At 35.0% G+C, this 18379-nt stretch overlaps 1 protein-coding gene across 1 annotated transcript in view; it reads right to left on the bottom strand.

The window, feature by feature from the left end:
* Positions 1–18379, bottom strand: part of LOC110024101 (protease Do-like 7) — a 161367-nt gene that overhangs the window by 70014 nt on the left and 72974 nt on the right. Inside the window, exons 11-14 of the mRNA XM_020723860.1 lie at positions 15136–15243; positions 14275–14355; positions 10716–10765; positions 2440–2605 (exon numbers count right to left, since the gene is read on the bottom strand). Of these exons, the coding sequence (XP_020579519.1) occupies positions 2440–2605; positions 10716–10765; positions 14275–14355; positions 15136–15243 (405 nt within the window). The remainder of the gene's footprint in view (positions 1–2439; positions 2606–10715; positions 10766–14274; positions 14356–15135; positions 15244–18379) is intronic.

The raw sequence follows: 18379 nt of genomic DNA, 5'->3' as shown, positions 1-18379 counted from the left end.
TGTGTGGTGCAGTGAGTGCGTACACGAGTAATCGAGTCACAAAGGGTTCACCTAAGGCTGTTTGATCCTATAGGAACTCATTTTCGTGCCCTCTACATGTTGGTCCTTAGCCCTTGCAACTAGAAGTTGAGTGTTTGGAACCACTCATGCGAGTTCTTCACAAAAATGAGTCAAGAAGTGGCTTGAAGTTCTACGGAAGGTGAGCTCCATTGCTAGTCCGCTAGGATGGTCAATAAGAACTCTTAAAGCTACATCCTAGGTTCTAAGAGTAGGAGATTAAGACCTCACTAAAAATGAGGTACCATATCACAAACTTTGAAAACCTCCATATATAAAAACCCCTTTAAAATGATTATTAAATCATACAATATTATTTCAATATCCAAATCATTTTAAATACAACTATGAGAGGAATGTCGTCTAAATTTATATTAATTAAAGTACATCAATATCAATAACATTTTTTATTTACGTGCACGGATATCTTATTGTTCCCATGTTAGTATCATAAAAGCGAGAACTTCATCATAATCAATCATGCACATGCAAGCATGCTGTAACAATCACTATCTAATAATGTCATCTCATTCTTATTCGTACAACTGTCAATATACTTTTACAATATTCAATATTTATGATACTTTAAATAAGGTTGAGTACATATGTCATTCCTATAATATTAACAAGAATTTAATAGAATCATAAATCATAAGTATGCAATGATATAAGTATAACTAGCAACAGTAAATGCATTTGATCTAGAAAAAACAAAAATATTACTATAGCATAAGAACATGAATAATCACCAAGCTTTCGAATGATCTCCTTGCTTACGAGTTCTATTAGCATTTCTTCAATCCAAAACTATAATCAAATGTGTAAGGAATTATTATTAATTTAATCTAAGTTAATTTTATTATTAAAAAATAAATTGCCTTCATTTCACCTTTAATATCTTATAAAAAAATAATTATTTTTTTTGAAATCATACAATTTATTTCTTCAAATAATTTTTTTTATTTATTTACTATTAATTTGATAGTAATTATCTTATCATAATTTGAATATTATGAATTTCATTAATTTTTAGAATTCTATGAATTTAATTGTTAACAATTTTCTAAATAATATGAAAATTAAACTTAAATAAATTTAAACATAATCTTAAATATTAAGTCATTAACATTTAAATCATTTTTCCAATTAATAAATAACCTAATTTTAATATTTTTTTCTTGTGACATTAGTTCATAAATTTAAACATCCTTTCTTTTTATTAATTTCCTATACTGATTGGCATAGGACATATATTAACACTTTATTATAAATTTCACTTAAAATAAACAAAAAAAATTTAATTTAAACAACCCTAATTCTCCTTCACTGGCTCGATTTGGTTCTTCTCACACAAGTCGCTTTCTCCCTCCTGTTTGAACTCCTCTCCTCCCGCATGAAGCCCACATGCCATATCCAACCTTCCACGTCTCAAATCTGTTTGTCCTGGTCGTGCACTTCCTCTTCCTTCGCACCGAACATAAATCAAGCCTCTCGTATGTGAAAAATGGGCACTTTCACAACCAGAGCGGTGTCGTCTTCCTTCTTCTCGAGTGCATGAGTTTGGCCTTTCCTTGCTCGACTTTAGCGTTGACAGGCATCTTCTCTTTCCTTCTTATGCGCCTAGAGACTGAATGTCATCCTCCATCGCAACGGTGACGGCTCTGGGGTTACACATGCAAGTCTTCCTTCTTTTTTCTTCTGGTTCCTTTTCTTTGTTCTTTGTCTCTTGCTCTCGTTCTCTTTGTTGTTCATTTATTGGCTTTGAATGGGACACTCGTCTCAATAAAATGGAATCGTCAAGAGGTTTCGTTGTCGTTCCAAACAACATCATTGTTTTGAAATACCTAATAATAATAACATTACTATTACTTTTACTTATTTACATAATTTTCAGTTATTACAGAGCAACCCAAACCAAATACCATCAACTTGTTAGCTGATGAATCAAAATGACATTACTTAAAACTCACTTCTAAGACAACATCCATCCATCCATATATGTATATGTATATGTATATGTATGTATATGCATATATATGTATGCACGTATATACATACATATATATGTATATAAATTAGAGAAACATCAAGAAAAAAATGAAAGAAAAAGATAAATATGAAATGAAAGACAACAAGAAAAATATAAAAAATAAAGAAATTGTGTACATTGATCATTGACAGCTAATTAGTATAAGCCCACAGCTAATCGGCCTCGCTCGAAAGGTAAAATTGCAAGAGAATCTAAGCCCAAAGCCGAACGTGTTATTCCAACGTGATGATAGAAAGAAATTCAACTTTATCATCTCATTGCTAATAAAAACATAATTTAAAATTGCAAGTTATAACCTAACCTATTAGTATAGAATTAGAAAAGGTGTCTACCTTGTTTCTATGACGATCTAAATAGCTTACATAATCCAAAGGCACTCGGGCACCTCTTGACAATTTAGAAAGAACTTCAATCAGATCTTCTACTTTTGAAATTGCTTCTCCAGCAAACTTATTTATAATGGAATGGCGAGGGACGCCGGCACGAGAGAGCATATACCTGAAGTTTAACTATTGATTATAAACTAATCAAAACACACTAAGTCATAAGCCACAACCTGTACAATTGTAAGACAGATACAAACATGTTGATGAGTAACAAGCAATTAAGATATATGAAAAACTTGAAAACATGATTAATTATATATTTGTAAAAAATACATAAATTTTAGGCAACAGGCATCGAACAAGAGCATTTTGTTTTATTTCAAGCAATTCCCAATTGAAACTTTTTCTTATTCTTCCATTTGTCAGATATATTATCCAGATTTATGTTATAAAAGGCTAATCTATCATTATTTTGTCTCAATTTTGTTTCTCCCTCACAATAACCCTTTTCCTGTTTTTTTTTTTTAAATCATCTAATTATGGCGATCTACACCTTCAGCAATAAAAATAGTACCCTGACACTTTTCTCCTTAAACTTCTACACCTTGTCATGTTGATATAACATTTTATATTTTTTGGCACACTTCTTACCATTTTTCAATTCTAACATTGGCTGTAAGGCTAGTTATTTACACTATTAGATTTCATTACTGTTATTACGTTATTTATTATACTTGTTTTGCCTTGTCAATAGATAAAACAACATGAGGTATTATCTCTAAAATTTTAGAAGAAATTAAAAATATATATATATATATATATTATTTACGAGTTTCTTTCTAAAGTTCTTAGTAAAAGCCAGTTTAAAAATTAGGCAACTTGAAGGAATCCTTTAACAATCTTTATGTTACGGAGTTCCTTTTGATGTTGAAAAAATATTTTTAATTCCAATTTATTTAGTTGTGCAACATATACCTAGCTAAGTTTCTATTAATAATTTGATCGCATAGAAAAAAAATTACTGTCTCAACTCTGGCCTTCAATGGCCACATTAAAAACTAAATTTAAATAAATATATAAATATTATAACATTCCTCGAAGTAGCTATAGAGAAAATTAATGTGAGAGCTATCGAAAAAGTAACAAAAAAGATAAATAGGAGGAAATGAATACTATGAGTGATTATTTCGAACATAGCCTGGTTAAAATAACAATGGGCATGCCAAATGCCATCCCAGTCCAAAATAAACACAGGATGTCCGCAACACAATATTAACATTATGAAAAGTTGGCATAACAAAAAGCGGACCACCATAGTATCCCCTAAACATGAGTTCAAGTAATCAAAATAACATCAAATACAAACACTGCAGGCCTATATGACAATGATCTAGGGTTACCCAAAGATGGTGTTTGATAGGATGGAGGGCAAGAAAATTTGTAAGTGGGGGGATTCCGAATATGACCTGTAATTAATAGAAATTGAGAAGGAAAAGAATAGTTGGCTGTTTCTGGGAGGCAGAAAAAGAAGGAGAAGAGAGTCGGCGGCTTGGAAATCAGAGAGATACAATTACACCACTAGTAAGGGCAAGGATATAGCACTCTCAAAAGGAAAGAATTAGAGAAAAAGTCTCAAAATTCATACACAAAATCAAAAGTTCCTAAATCAGGCTCTAATATACATTTTTTTTTTTAAATAATGAAAAGTCAAAGGGCTGATTTTATTGAAATAGAAAAGGATACATAAATGTTGTATGGAAAGAGCCCAAAAAAGGCATCCTACCATACGAAGAAGTACAGTAATACTCTAACAAGAGATACATATAGACTCAATAAAATGTAAAACAAATTTAAAACATGCAGAAAACAAGTAGCTAGGGACGAGACAGTTTTGTCCTTGACTCTTCCTCTAGTTTTAGGAGTGGAACCAGATAACAAACTTTGAATAGTCGTGCTATTGCCAGGAGACAAAAAGTATCATCCATTAAGTTTCCATGTTGGAGTGAGCCCCCAGCCTTCTTCCGCCGAGAAGTGTAAACTTGTCATTCTTCATCTGAAGACTGGCTCATGTGATTCTCGATCTGATTTGATGTTAGCACCGCAATAGGAGGAAAGAAAGTCATTGCCCCCGCGATAGGTTCCAGTGTATGTGAAGTGTGAATCGTTACCTCTACATCTGATGCTTCCTGAATAGGAGCCGCGAGACTTCCAGATTTTCAGTTCGAACATTATCCGTTGTAGTATGGTCCAAAGGGATCCCAGGGGCAAACACCAACTTCAGTCTTGTGGTGATTTTCTTTCAGGTTGGCTGTCATCAAATTTGCTGAGAGCGCGTTCAGGCACATGGGGTGCACTAATAGTGTGTTCTTGCTTTTGACTATTGGTTCTCAACTATGGGTGCAATCTGAAACATTTCTCCTGCGGGTGTCCAAGCATCTTGCAGTGCTTACAGTAGTATGATTTTTGTTTCATAATGATTTTTTACCAATAACTATTATGAGCAGATCCAAGTCAGACTTCTTCTACATCTGGTAGTGTAATATCTCGTTCATTCAAAATTCTTGCAATAGAGGATTTTGAGAAATGAACTGTAGGTAAGTCTACCTGCAAAGATTTTCCAAGAATAGTCTCAATTGCATATAAGATAGGTAGGTCAAAGAAATGAAGCTTGAGTTTAGGTAATGCGAACCAGATAGGTGCAATTGGGGGCTCTTGACTGGGATCAAAATTGGTGATTCATTTGAGAAATTTCATATGTTTGCCCTCAATTGTAATGAATTCCTTTGAGAAAATCCTCGCGTAATCATCTTCTGTGCTCAGCTGTATCATAACATGTCTTCCGTCGAAATGACCTACCTGTCAATCCCCAACCAGTTTGAAATCTTCAAAAACACTCCTGATGATCTTCATCTTAGGGCAACCTAATTGGAATTTTCCAACTAGTGTAAATCAGGCTCTAATATACATATATGTGTATAATTGTAATGTAATATGCGCGAGCGCATGCAAAGATACTCTAATAATAATTTAAATAAAGCACCAATAATCCTTGCAGGATGGCCAACTCAAAAGGAGCAATAACCCCTAAACCAGGCATATATTAAAGAACCAAGTTTTACCGATTATGGGCTAAGGTTTGTCCCTTCCATTCGAAAGATGTGGACACTCATGTCATTCTCCAATGGCAAGAGGAGTGTTACTTCAGTGTAAAGAGTCAACTCACTTGTTAACAAATGTGACTCTGGTGACTAGGACCTCTCATGTAGTCATAAAATCCCTTGTCATAGGTTAAGTACTTTCGTATTAAATCATATAACTTCTAACTAAAAAATATAATAAGGTGTTCGCTTTCACTCATCAGAGCTCTAATTCCCACATTATAAGTGCCACACTCCACCAAAAACACCTGATTAAAATATAGAAGAAATGGAAGAAGGGCCTACGTAACATGTTTCTTCAAAACATTAAAACTAACAAGTGTTTTACCTGACCAAGTCAATTTAATTGTCTTAAGAAACTTAGTCAAGGGTGTCGCTATAAAACTAAATATTTTAATAAATCTCAAATAAAAATATTTCAGTTTATGGAATTGGTGTATCTCAGTGAATGAGTGCAAACAAGACCAGTTCAAGGCCTAGATCTTAGTTGAATCCATCTCAATGTCAGAAGCAAATACAACTATCCAAGGAAGTATGTGCAGTCAGGAAATGATACTTCTTGCGAAGAACATATAATTGGGCCACTAGAAACATCTGAAAAATCTCATGTAATTGTTGTAAATAATCCACTATAATACAATTGTATATCAAGATATCATTAATACAAAGAAACATGAATTCTTCGAAAAATACTATGAAACATGAATTTTTCGCTAAATACTCAAAAAACCCAGTTCATTCGCCGCATATAAGCGCTTGGGATATGGACAAGTTAAAGGACATAATTGTCTACTAGTAGAATTCGTCTTGAGTCCTGAAAGCTATCCTCTACTATTCTCCTCATCACATCTTGATCGCGTGATAGCTACCATGCATAGCGATTTTTGAGTTGTTGGCTCCATGCAATTACTCTAACAAATCATACACCCATGAAATAGGAAATCATAAATTGATATTAATTTTGTTTACAACCCAACTATCAATACACATTCACCAAGAGTCATCCTTCTAAGGCACAATCAAAGTTGAGACTAAATACTAACTAATACCCTCATAAACTAAACATCTAGCCACAAGTTTATAACCTGCTCCTACAACTTCTCGTACTCTACCTGACGCAACTGATAGGCAGGTCAGTTTGGGAGAGGTAGCAATATAATGGCTAGACTATCAGTCAAAACATCTCAAAATTCCTTCAATAGTGGGTATACACATTCAAGTATCAACTACTCGTAATCATTACCTTCTAGGGCCACCAATGCTAGTTTTAATGGTGCTCCTTGCAAGGCTTGCAGAAAAATAATGCATGGCACTACAATATCAAACTCTATTGTGAATGCCTATTAACTTGAACTCCTTCCAAGATAAGAGTAAGATATGTTTCCATCCTTGATGAAACAACGTGTTCATGTAGCCATGATGAAATGTGCGGAGCCACTGTCATTCACTTGGACTAAATCTGAAAGATTCGTCGAACCAACATCTCTCTTTCTCATTGATGAGAAGTTGATACTCCTACCTTACATTCTTATTTTCTCCTATGTCCCAATGTCATTTTTCAGTTCTTACATTGCTCTCCACTCGTTGAAAAAGAATCACTCACATTTGGGCAATCAATTCTTATGTGCCTGAAATCATAAGTCATGACAAGAAGTATTTCATGACTGCGAAGAATTTGGGGGTTGCTAGTCCCCCCTCACCTTTTATCCACTTCGGGATGATTTCTCCTCATAAAGAATGCCTTGGGTACTCTAACAGGTAAAATCATGTAGCTTGAGGCTAAGCACAAGCCCTGCCTACAAAGTGTTGAGGGACCTTGGTGATGCTATTGCTACTCAACCTTCAAAACTAGAGTATGTACATTGAATAAGGACCAATATGACAGCAATTATACCACACTGTCAATCGATGGCTTCAACACACCAAATTATCTCAGCATTATTTGCTCCTCTAGCTTCATCAACTCACATTTAAGCATGAGTTATTCATATATGCTTCTCCACAATATCATTGGTGTAGATATTCTACTGATAAAGCAAAGAATATTGGTGTCAAATCTTGCTCTTCATTCTAGACCACGAACTGATTTTGGCCATCCTTTCTCGCTACCAGAGACACTTCGGATCTTCCCCGCTCTTCTTGAGTTTGATGGTTGTCAATTTGGCTATTCTTTCTTATGGGAAATCTTCGTACTTAATAATTTGATCTATGGTCTAGAGCCATTTAATAAACTTGTCTAGATCAATATGACCATCAAAATCCAATAAGTTAGTCTTTATCGCAAATTCATTGTCTCTTATTTGATATTCAATGATAAACTATTATGCTTTTAATTTTACATCACCAGATATTTCTTGGAGGTAGACATTAGCTTCCTTCGCTTAATTTAGCGAAACTACTATTATGGTTGTGTGACTTCTCCGAGTTGTTTTCTTTCAAATTTAGCAAGCTTGTGTTGCACTCTATCTGTATATCTTCCATTATAAGCTCTTGAACACCCATGTGAGTGTTTTTTTTTTCTTACTGACGTAGTCTCTTTCTCTCAATTAAGGTTTTGATCAGGATAAGAAGTGTAGTTTTGGGGTGGCCAAAGGTAAGAGGCTGATGATTAGGCTTAAAAAAAGATATTTGCTCGAGTAGACGAACTAAGTTATCAAAAATTAGGTATTTTAGAAGAAAGAATAGTGATTATCCAAAAATTTTGGGTTGATACAGTCAAAGATAGGAAGGGCGGTTTATTAGAAGAGAGAATAGTAAATCTATTCCATCGGGGCATTTTCAATGACAAAGAATCAATACCTTGACAATATGACATATAATATCAGAGAAGCTAGAATCATGGAGTAAATGTGGAATTACCAAATTTCAATGGTCTCATGAATCTAAACAAGTTTATCGAGTAGCATCAAAAATTGGAGTGAATTTTTTAGTATAAGGATATTCCTTAAGATAAGAGAGTTAAATTGGCAGTCATTAAGCTCAGAAAAAAGTTTCATTATTGTGAGAGGATCTGAAGCAAATTCAGCAACAAGAAAAGAAGAGTAAAATCACCACATGATCTAAGTTGAAAAAAGAGGTGAAACACAAATACCTTCCCACACACTACCGACATGATATTTCATAAAACTCAACTATCTGAGCCAAAGAAATTCTTCTATGGAGTACTCAATTGACTTTGATCAAATCAAGCTAAAATGTAAGTTGGAACAACCATAGGAATACACAGTAACAAAATATCTTAGAAAACTGGCATCATCTATTAGTAATGTGGTTCAATTGCAGACATATTGGTCCCTAATTGATGTACAGACCCTGGCATTGAAGGTGAAAAAGCATCACCAACTGACTGTCATACCATATAAGCAGAATTCAATTATGATAAGGCAGCAATACACACATTGGTGCATCCCAACGTGCCTCGCTAGAGGAAAAATGTGAAGATTTCTAGCATTGTGAAATATGAGTCAACCAAGAAGTGCTTCAAGTCTCATGATTTTGAGCACATTGAATCAAATTGCCCAAACAAGAGAATGATATCTTACACTGAGTAGGGAATCGTAGAGGAGGCAGAGGGTAAAGACCTAGAAGAAGAAAATCAAGAGGAGTACTAGCTATCTGCAGATGAGGGTGAGATACATGTAATCCGCTAAGTCTTTCGGACAAAGCCGACTAGATAGCAATCGTGGTTCCACTATAGTATATTTCAAAATCATTGCGTCGTGAAGGGAAAAATGTCCAGCCTCATTATAGATGGAGGTAGTTCTGAAAATGTGGCCTCCACAACTGGTAGAAAAATTGAGCCTCATAACTCGAAAACATTCTCAGTCATATTCTTTGACCTTAAAGAAATGAAGTAAAATTAGTATTGATAGGAGAAATCTTGTGGAGTTTTCTAAGCAAGAAGCTGCATGATCAAATTTGGTGTGATATAGGGTCTAGGATGTGTGACACATTCTTTTAGGCCAGCCTTGACAATATAACGGGTACACTTTATGATGGTCATAAAAACACCTACTCACTTATTAAGATAAGAATATTATAATTTTGTCGTTGAAAGCGCCGGTCGTCATGGGTACTCCAGCAGAGAGAAAATTTAGTGGCTCATCCCACATTTCTACAAGCCAAAAGAGGGAAACTACCCTTGGTGATGCTCGAAAACAATGTCATGGAAGAGGCAATATTTGAGGCAGTGCGACCCACGCTAGAGAGAGTTTCAGGACTCTCTGACCTTCAATTTACTCCCTAGGTTGGCACCATTGAGAGAAGTTAACCATGTCATCACTTCAAATAGAAATGAGGAGTTTTCGATCAATTTTCGAAAGACCCTGTGAAGTAAGTTGGGATTTAAATTCTACTTTAGTTCAACAGTGCATCCACTGACAAATGATCAAATAGAAAGAGTGAACCATAACGTTGGAAATCTCCTTAGATAATTTGTCGGAAAATGCATCCGATAGTGGGATTCAGGACTTTCCAAAGAAGAGGAAGAAGTCTATCCTTACTAGGGAGAATGATGGGGAAGCGTCAATAGAAATTATAGGATTACAAATCCCCGATTTCGTATTGCAGGGGATCCTTTATCTCGAATGGCGGAATTCAACATCATGTGGAATCGAGTAGGCTGCGATCGCGAGTTCCAAACGAGGGTGGCCTGATTTTCGATTACAGCATATTTTTTAATTTGGTTTATTTCCTATTTTTTCTTATTTCTAAGTAAGTTTTTACTTGTGGAATTATTTATATATTGTTATTTTCTGGTTTGTTATTGTTGACGACACCATCACACTAAGAACTTTAGTTCTTCACAAGTCATAAACACATTTCAAGAAAGGAAAAGCAAAATGGAAGTATGGTTTAGTAAAAGGCAAACTGACATTCTAGAACAATGTTTTCCACGAACTTAAAATATAAAATAATGAACCTTATTATTAGCATTAACATATTTATTCATGATCAAACTTTTTTTTCTTATTTTCGTTCATTCTTATGTAATGATGGATGTTGTTAACTCTACACAAATTTCTTGTACTGCTTAAAACCAAGCTTTTTCAGAATATTTGAAAACTGTAAATCTCATACCTCTAGAAAACAAAGCAATTAAATATTTTCAATAGTTGTACTCACCCTGGCTCTGCAACATAAACAACACCAGCTCTGAAACGAAAATTTCGAGCCTGCGTAAAAGAAAATAAATTTTATCCCACCATAGCTAATAATCACCCTTTCCATTATTTAAAGAGCAAGGAAATATAATCCCATCAATTAATAATTGAACTATTTCCATTATTTACAGAAAATTGTGAAATGCTTATATCAAACTGAAGCTATTGAAAGTTCACTATTAACATGAACGTGGATATCTATTGATAATCATGCAAAATAAAAATCCCCAGTTTCTTTAATTTTGTAGAGCTTAAACATTCACAATAGCTTTGTACACTATCATCAATGCATCTCATATCAAAATGATATATATTAAAATAGGCATTAATTATTGTATTAATCATTACTTGAAATTTATGGTTAGAAATATGCATAATTAATCAAAATATTGTTCCATTCTCAAGATCCTTGTTCAGCAAATCACCCTTTCTCACTTGGCTCACAGCATCGAATTGCCTCCTTTAACCTGTCACTCTCACTCATCAACAAGTGCTTAAATATTTGCAGCACCTCACTTCCTAAAATTGCCACCACCATATTTCTCTCTCACTCATGACAATCTCTCATTAAAATATATTGTTCCAGCAAACTACACTTACCAACTCGTTACCATTTAAAAACCGAAAATACTAACACTCAGCCTCCTAATAATTTCTCCGATCAACACTTCTAGCCAATTATCTTCTTCAATCATCGCTACCGGCAAGATCAACAATTTTCACCTCATAAACAATTCAAGACGTCACCAATTCCTTCATAATTCCAGCCAGCCCACTAACTACAAAACCGGTAACCTCTACCCCTTTCTCAATCTCCACTTTCTCCCTCTATCTCGCTTTGTCAAACTGTATCTATTTAGTCTCTAAATCTCTCTTCATCCATCTCTCTTAATTCCATCTTTTCTTCCCCATCTATGAAAGCTCTCTTAATGTTCCCAGCCGACTCCTTCCACACTTACACAAGCATGCAAGGGCTTGACTTAATCCAATGACTAGGAAAAGGGAAAGCGACGCAGCGAGTTAAATACCGCAATCCCATCTCGCATTCCTGAATCCGGCAAATTGATTCTACAAGTAAGAACTATAGTTAATGAAAATTGAATCCGGTCAAATTGTCCACATTTGTTGCACCTCAACGAACCATTAAAGGGAGGTCAGTTGGGGAGTGACAACTATGGCAAAAGCTCCAAAAAAAATAAAAATCTCTCTTCATGTAATATGTTTTAAACATCAGTTTTTATTCTCTACTAATTTTAAGGAGAAATTTTCTAGTCATGAAAGATTCAAACCAAAATTATGGCATGAAATAAAAAGTCCTAACTCTGCCCCTTCATAGCTTTCTAATTTAATGAACAGAATCCATGTCATGAAAGATTCAAACCTGAACTATACATGAAAGAAAATGTCCAACTATAGCCCTTCATAAGCTAAACCTACCATCCAAGCCTATGCGAATTGATTTTCCAGAATCTATTATCCTCCAAATAGATGTAACTTCTACACTACATTGACCTCAATTCATATTCCTTCAAGCTATTCAGAGGCTAATGAACATAATTGTTTGAAACGAGTCTATGGCTAAAGAAGTTCAAGCTCTTCAGGATAATACATACGAGCCTGTGGCTAAAGAAGTTCAAGCTCTTCAGGATAATACATGGGAGATTGTTTAGTGTCCTTCAAATAATATAGCCATAAGATATAAATGGTCTACTTGATCAAATGTTGCTCTGATGATATCCTAAATCGCTATAAAGCACAGTTGATTGTCCTTGTGATAAATAAGAATAAAGAACTAATTACGATGAAACTTTTACTTGTAGCAAAAACATTCACAAAGTGAATAATTATCTCAATCACTGTTTCACAAGGATGGCCACTTCACCAAATGGATGTTTAAAATGTCTTTCTTCAATGTGATCTCAAGAATAAGTATTCCTGCATCTTCTCCTTCAAAAGCAAGCAGACGCAGATCTTCCATATAGATAATAAAACAGGCTACTTGTGTGCACTGTAATAACTTCCAGTCAACCCTACCAAATTTCTCTTGTAAATAGTTCAGTATGATCCATCATTAATTCTTTAGAAAGACCTCAAACATTCTTTAGATTTATATTCATGGCATTTTCATTATCGGATATAATTGACCTTAATTAATCACTATCTTCTAGCCACATTTCAAATCATAAATCTTGGTGTGCTTCTTAGATTTGAAGGTTCAGAGTAATGTCCCTCATACTTTCTTAAACCAACATAAGTATGCATAAAATCTTATTACTTCTATTGGCCTCCACAATACTCTAAGGCTAGCACTCCTTCACAAGTAAAAGAAGTATCATAGTGGAGAAGGCAATCTTCTTAAACCCACTACATTCAGACAATTAGTAGGCTGCTTAAACCATTTGACAATTAAACAATCAAATATTTACTTCACAATTCAACAAATTAATCTATGCAAAATCATTATCACTTATATTTAGCTATATTCCAGGAATTATTCAACAATATCTCATGAAGGCACCAAATCGTGGCTCATTTTTCCCACTTAATTCTTCATCATGTGATCAGGTGTCTTGATATTCGATGCTCATTTACTAACTGTGTATGTTCCTAGGGGTTTTTTTTTAATGGAGAGGAAATGTGAAAAGTAGCCATGTATGTTTAAATCGTCTAATCATTGTAATGCCACTTGGTATCTACAACAGGTTTGCTGATTATCTAACTTCGTGGACTCTATCTGAGCTTAGCATTCTGTAGAATAGTCCCACTCCTCTACAAGCAGACAGCATAACTAGCATCAAATTATTGCTAATCCAGTTTATCATGAGCAAATAAAATACATTTAAGTTACATTCCACTTTGAGGAAACTTTAGATACTCATATTTCATATCCCTACAAACCTTTAGATTACAGACATTTACAAAGGCAATGATGCAACAAAATTATCAATTTCCTTCTGGTTAATTACAGTACTTGACAGAAAGGACACCAATTTATGGAAAGATAAAAGTGAGAGGTATTAAAATAGTTATTAACTACTGTGTCAAATATTACTAGAAAATTAGTGCTAAATATAGGTATAACTAATTAGTAAGGTTATGAATATTTAAAGTTTAAGAAAATCATTATTTTTTCTCAACAGGATAAATCTGATTGAGAAAATCACTCAATCATTTGAGTTGTATGATACCTGATCGTTTCTACATGATATGTAAGACCATGTAAAGAAGGAAGATAATTTGTGCTGTTCCGTTTGCCAAATCAAAGTTTTCCAATATTGCAAAAAATAAACATGCATGTTCCTAGTTCCATCATTTTTACAAAGAAACCAACTAATCGTGGGAATTGCCAATTCATATGAATACACTTGTTAGTTAGTATGCCCATTAATGGATTGAAATTGTGCAAAAGACAATTTTATTGCACATGTCAAAAAATAACAATCTCAATAGCATTAACTAGGTTCAAGTAAAACACTGAATAAAGTGTTACTTAACACTAACTACTAAGGTATGCACCATACCTGCTGATAGGAAAGCGGGTGTAGAACAGCGCCACTAACCTCCAAGAAATAATTTGGAGTTATGGAATGCAAATCCTCAACCTGAAGTAAAACAAGTCAGGGTAACACCACGTAGCATAAACATTCAGAAAAATTAATAAATTTGAAGTTCAAAAGCGTATTGCATCATAAACATGCACCCTTTATTTTTTGCAGATATAGCTAATAGTACTGTCAAACAAAAAACTTCTTTACAAACATCGCGTATTCGGCTCAATAGTTGTTTGGCTCAAAAATTGTTCAAGCCCTGCTCATTCAATAAACCAGTCAGCCGAGCTTGAACAATTTTTTTCAGTCCATTAAATGAGTCAACCACAAACAAGAACCACGATGATTTTGTTTTGTCTCAATAAGTTCTCAATATATAGAAATATAAATGAGTAGACATACATATATTTTTAACATATGTATATTTACAAGTATTATTTTACCAATACATCTCACTATTAAAAAGCATCAAATATTTGTATACATCATAGAAAATATTTGTTTTATTTTATGTGATTTTCAAAAGACCTTATCATGTTAAAATAACAAATCTTTTTCCTGTATAATTAAATTCAAAAACAAATATAAATTTATTGAAGCATTCCATGGTTATCAAATTGTTGTATTCGGAGGGACAACAAGAGTAAAAAAAAGTTAAGATATTTACCCTGTTACTAAATTTCAGACCATTAGTTTCAGCTCAATAATTAATTAATCAAGGTGAATAAAAGGTCAATTCATACATGTTAGGCCGTTTACAGCACTAATGATAAAAGAAAATAGTACTCAAATGTTCATTAATCAGAATATAGTTATACAAAACATTGAGTTTACCGTTAATTTTACTACCAATAAGACTCCACCCCTTTCGATCTGTAGCTCGATCTCCTTACCAACCTTGTCATCAAGTAATGCCTCCAGTTTAAGAAACTGTGTAACCACCTGCACTAAAATAAATTCTCAGAAAAGGAAAATGTTAAAACTACTATAATACCTACAATCACCTTACAAGAATTACTATTAATAAGATATGATAATATTCTTAGTGTTGCAAAAAGCACTAAGAACTCTCAAAGTAATGGTTGTCCAATACCCAAAGAACTAGTTGATACTGCTCAAGCAAAGTGACAGGCAAAAAAAGACCATACTGCTTATAAACTAATTTTATGTATGCTGAAACATTTTAAGAGTAAAGAGCAAACATCAATAAATTAAAGCAAGCATGAGAAAGCAAAATTTTCAAATTTCATTTAATAACAAGTTTAATGTTCTTGTTAAAGATAATCTACCTCACTTACTACCTATTTCTTCTTTGAACTTCTATTTTTGAATTTCTTGTGATGCGGAGCGTCATTTGCCCAAGGCACGATAGGTCACGCATCTGCCCTAGAACAGTTCAGTCCAGGCAAGGGAGGGACTGGTCGGTCCTTCCAAGCATGTCATTCCCTCCTATTTTAAGCGGGATTCACTCCTCTTTGCCCTATGTCTATTTATATTTTGTTTGACTGTGTAACACAATTTTAAGAAATTTTAAGGTATATCCCAAGTTTTTCATTCCTCGGAATTTGAACGAAGCAATTTTATAAAATTTTACACATCGAATCAATCAATTAGATGTACAGTACCAAGCATGAATTTTAAACGGCTCGGAAGATATAAAATAATGAAGTTCTAAATTTTAAATAATTTTCATTGATCCTAATAAATTCCTATTCTCCCACATCATTAATGTAGCCATAGACTGTTCTACATTTTTCACGGCATGTTGTACCTTGATTCGATCACATGGAGGGGATTGATTTGGGATCACGTTATATGACGTATTTCCTCTCATTCCTTATCCTCTATTCTCGGTTTCGCTCGTCTACAGCTCCCGCGACTCGGGTCCCTATAGCAGGCACAATTTGTGCGCACAACAGATAGTCATAGCTTGCGACTCCAAACTCCGAGAAGAAATCAGTAAGAGGGAATCTTATTTTTGTGTTAATCCATTCATTCCTCTCATGTTTCCATTTTAATATTTATCACGAATCGGTGCACTTTTTCATTTCCATTTGTTGCAGAGGGAGGCAAGCTAGTGTCGGAGTTTATGAAATTGGTTTGTGGCATTGGTAAGGGACATTAGCAGGAAATGGGTGAAAAAAAGAGAGGAATAAGATGATAAGAAGGAGAGGGAAAAAGAATAAGTTTCAATTAATGGTTGTGAAGCATGACTTGGCCTGCTAAACCGGTCAACCAATTCAACAAAGATTGCAACCCAGCCTCCAGCTGGACAACTCTATTGTTTTCAAGGGGCAAGAACTACCACTTCCTTTCCCCTCTTTTTCTATTTCCTTTTTCTCTATTTATAGGTTGCTTGTGCTTTAGGCTTCAGTTGTGTTTTGTTCTGATTTCAGAGTTCTTATCATCAAGTGTTTTTTTTTCCCTTGTTAGAGATGTATTCGAGGACAAGTGGTGCTATGGTTGTATCTTGCTCCGAGGCGGGGTTTATCTCATCAAGCTCATGCCATAAACCTTCTTCCCTGTTGTCGTCCAACATCCCAGCGCCCTTCCTGCTGTCGTCCAACTTCCTGCGCATCACACTGTTGTCGCTCACCCGACATAGAACTTCCTTGCTATCGTATAGCTTGTCTGCGCCTCACCGCTGCTGCGCCAACCACACCCAGGCCTTCCCTTCTACCGTCAGAATCCTTATGCGCCAGTTTTGTTGTCGCCCGACCTTCTTACTCCTTCCTCGTGTTGTCAGGGTCCCCCTGCCTATTCTCTCTGCTATCGTATTCCCTCCCCTGCCTCCATTTACTTACTATTATTGCCGCTCAAATCACCCACACCTGTTGTCCATCCCGAGTCCATCTTTTTCGCCCTCAACCTAGTCATGTTTATATTCATGTCAATTAATTTCTAGTTTTATGAACCCTTGTGTTTCTTTTTGAATTCTAGCAATAATACTCAGATTTGCTTATTTTTGGTATCATTTAACATCAGAGCTAGCATAACCCTATTTCTATTATAGGGTTTTCAAGCATCTGCCTTACCCCTCCACCAAATTTATTTTCTTTTGCTATCCTCAATCACCCCTTCCAAACCCAAATCTTAATCATGCCACCCCGGAGATACATGTTGAAACCTACCCGGGAAGAGATACAGAGGGAGATCTGAAAACTTCAACAAAGGCTTACGGAAATTGATGATGGAACGCCGAGGGGAGATTACTCTTGACCATGATCTAGAGAATCGAAAAGGAGATAGGGACAAAGATCTAAATCTGTTCCACATGGAAGATATCAAGAATGAGAATACCGACCACGACATTTCGAAATTCAATATTAGAGGGGGTTGAGAGAGGAGCCAATACATGATGGAAAAAGGGACTTCAGCATGAAAATCGATCTGCCAGAGATTGATGGAGTCATGAATCAAGATGAGTTTATTAATTGGTTGCAATCTGTTGAACGAATCTTCAAACATAAGGAGGTGTCGGAGGATAAGCGAATGAAATTAGCAGTCATCAAGCTGAAAGAGAGTATCTCTTTGTGGTGGGAAAAATTACAGAGAGAGAAAAAAAGAAGGCAATGGTAAGATTACAAAGGGGGAAAAGATAAAGAAAACAATGAAGAGGAAATGCCTTCAACCTAATTACTACAAGACATGTTTCTGAGAATCCACCACCTACGGCAGAGAGACCTTTTTGACGAGGAGTTCACAGCACAGTTCGACGAATTGCAAATGAAGTGTGAGCTAATGGAGCCACAAAAACACACTATAGCCCGGTACCTGAGGGGCCTGAAGCCCATTATTAACAATGTTGTGCAATTACTATCATACTGGCAGCTGGGAGATGTTCAAAAATTATGATTGAAGGTAGAAGAAAACAAAAATAGAGCAAGCAACAATTTTCATTCAGGCAATTTTCATCAGCAGCCTTCAGTTAAACGATCACCTACAACTATCGCTACTGATAAAGGTACCTTGGGAGAAGTTAGCAAGATAGGATGAGGGAGTGACTAGACAAATCAGAGTGGAAAGAAGGCAGAAAAGGTAGCTCTTTCAGTTCGATACCTGTCAAAAGGTGTTTTAG

Source organism: Phalaenopsis equestris, unplaced genomic scaffold (genome assembly GCF_001263595.1).
Source record: "Phalaenopsis equestris unplaced genomic scaffold, ASM126359v1 Scaffold000246, whole genome shotgun sequence".
In the NCBI taxonomy this organism is placed as follows: Eukaryota; Viridiplantae; Streptophyta; class Magnoliopsida; order Asparagales; family Orchidaceae; genus Phalaenopsis; species Phalaenopsis equestris.
This window is presented reverse-complemented; position numbering and strand designations above follow the sequence as displayed.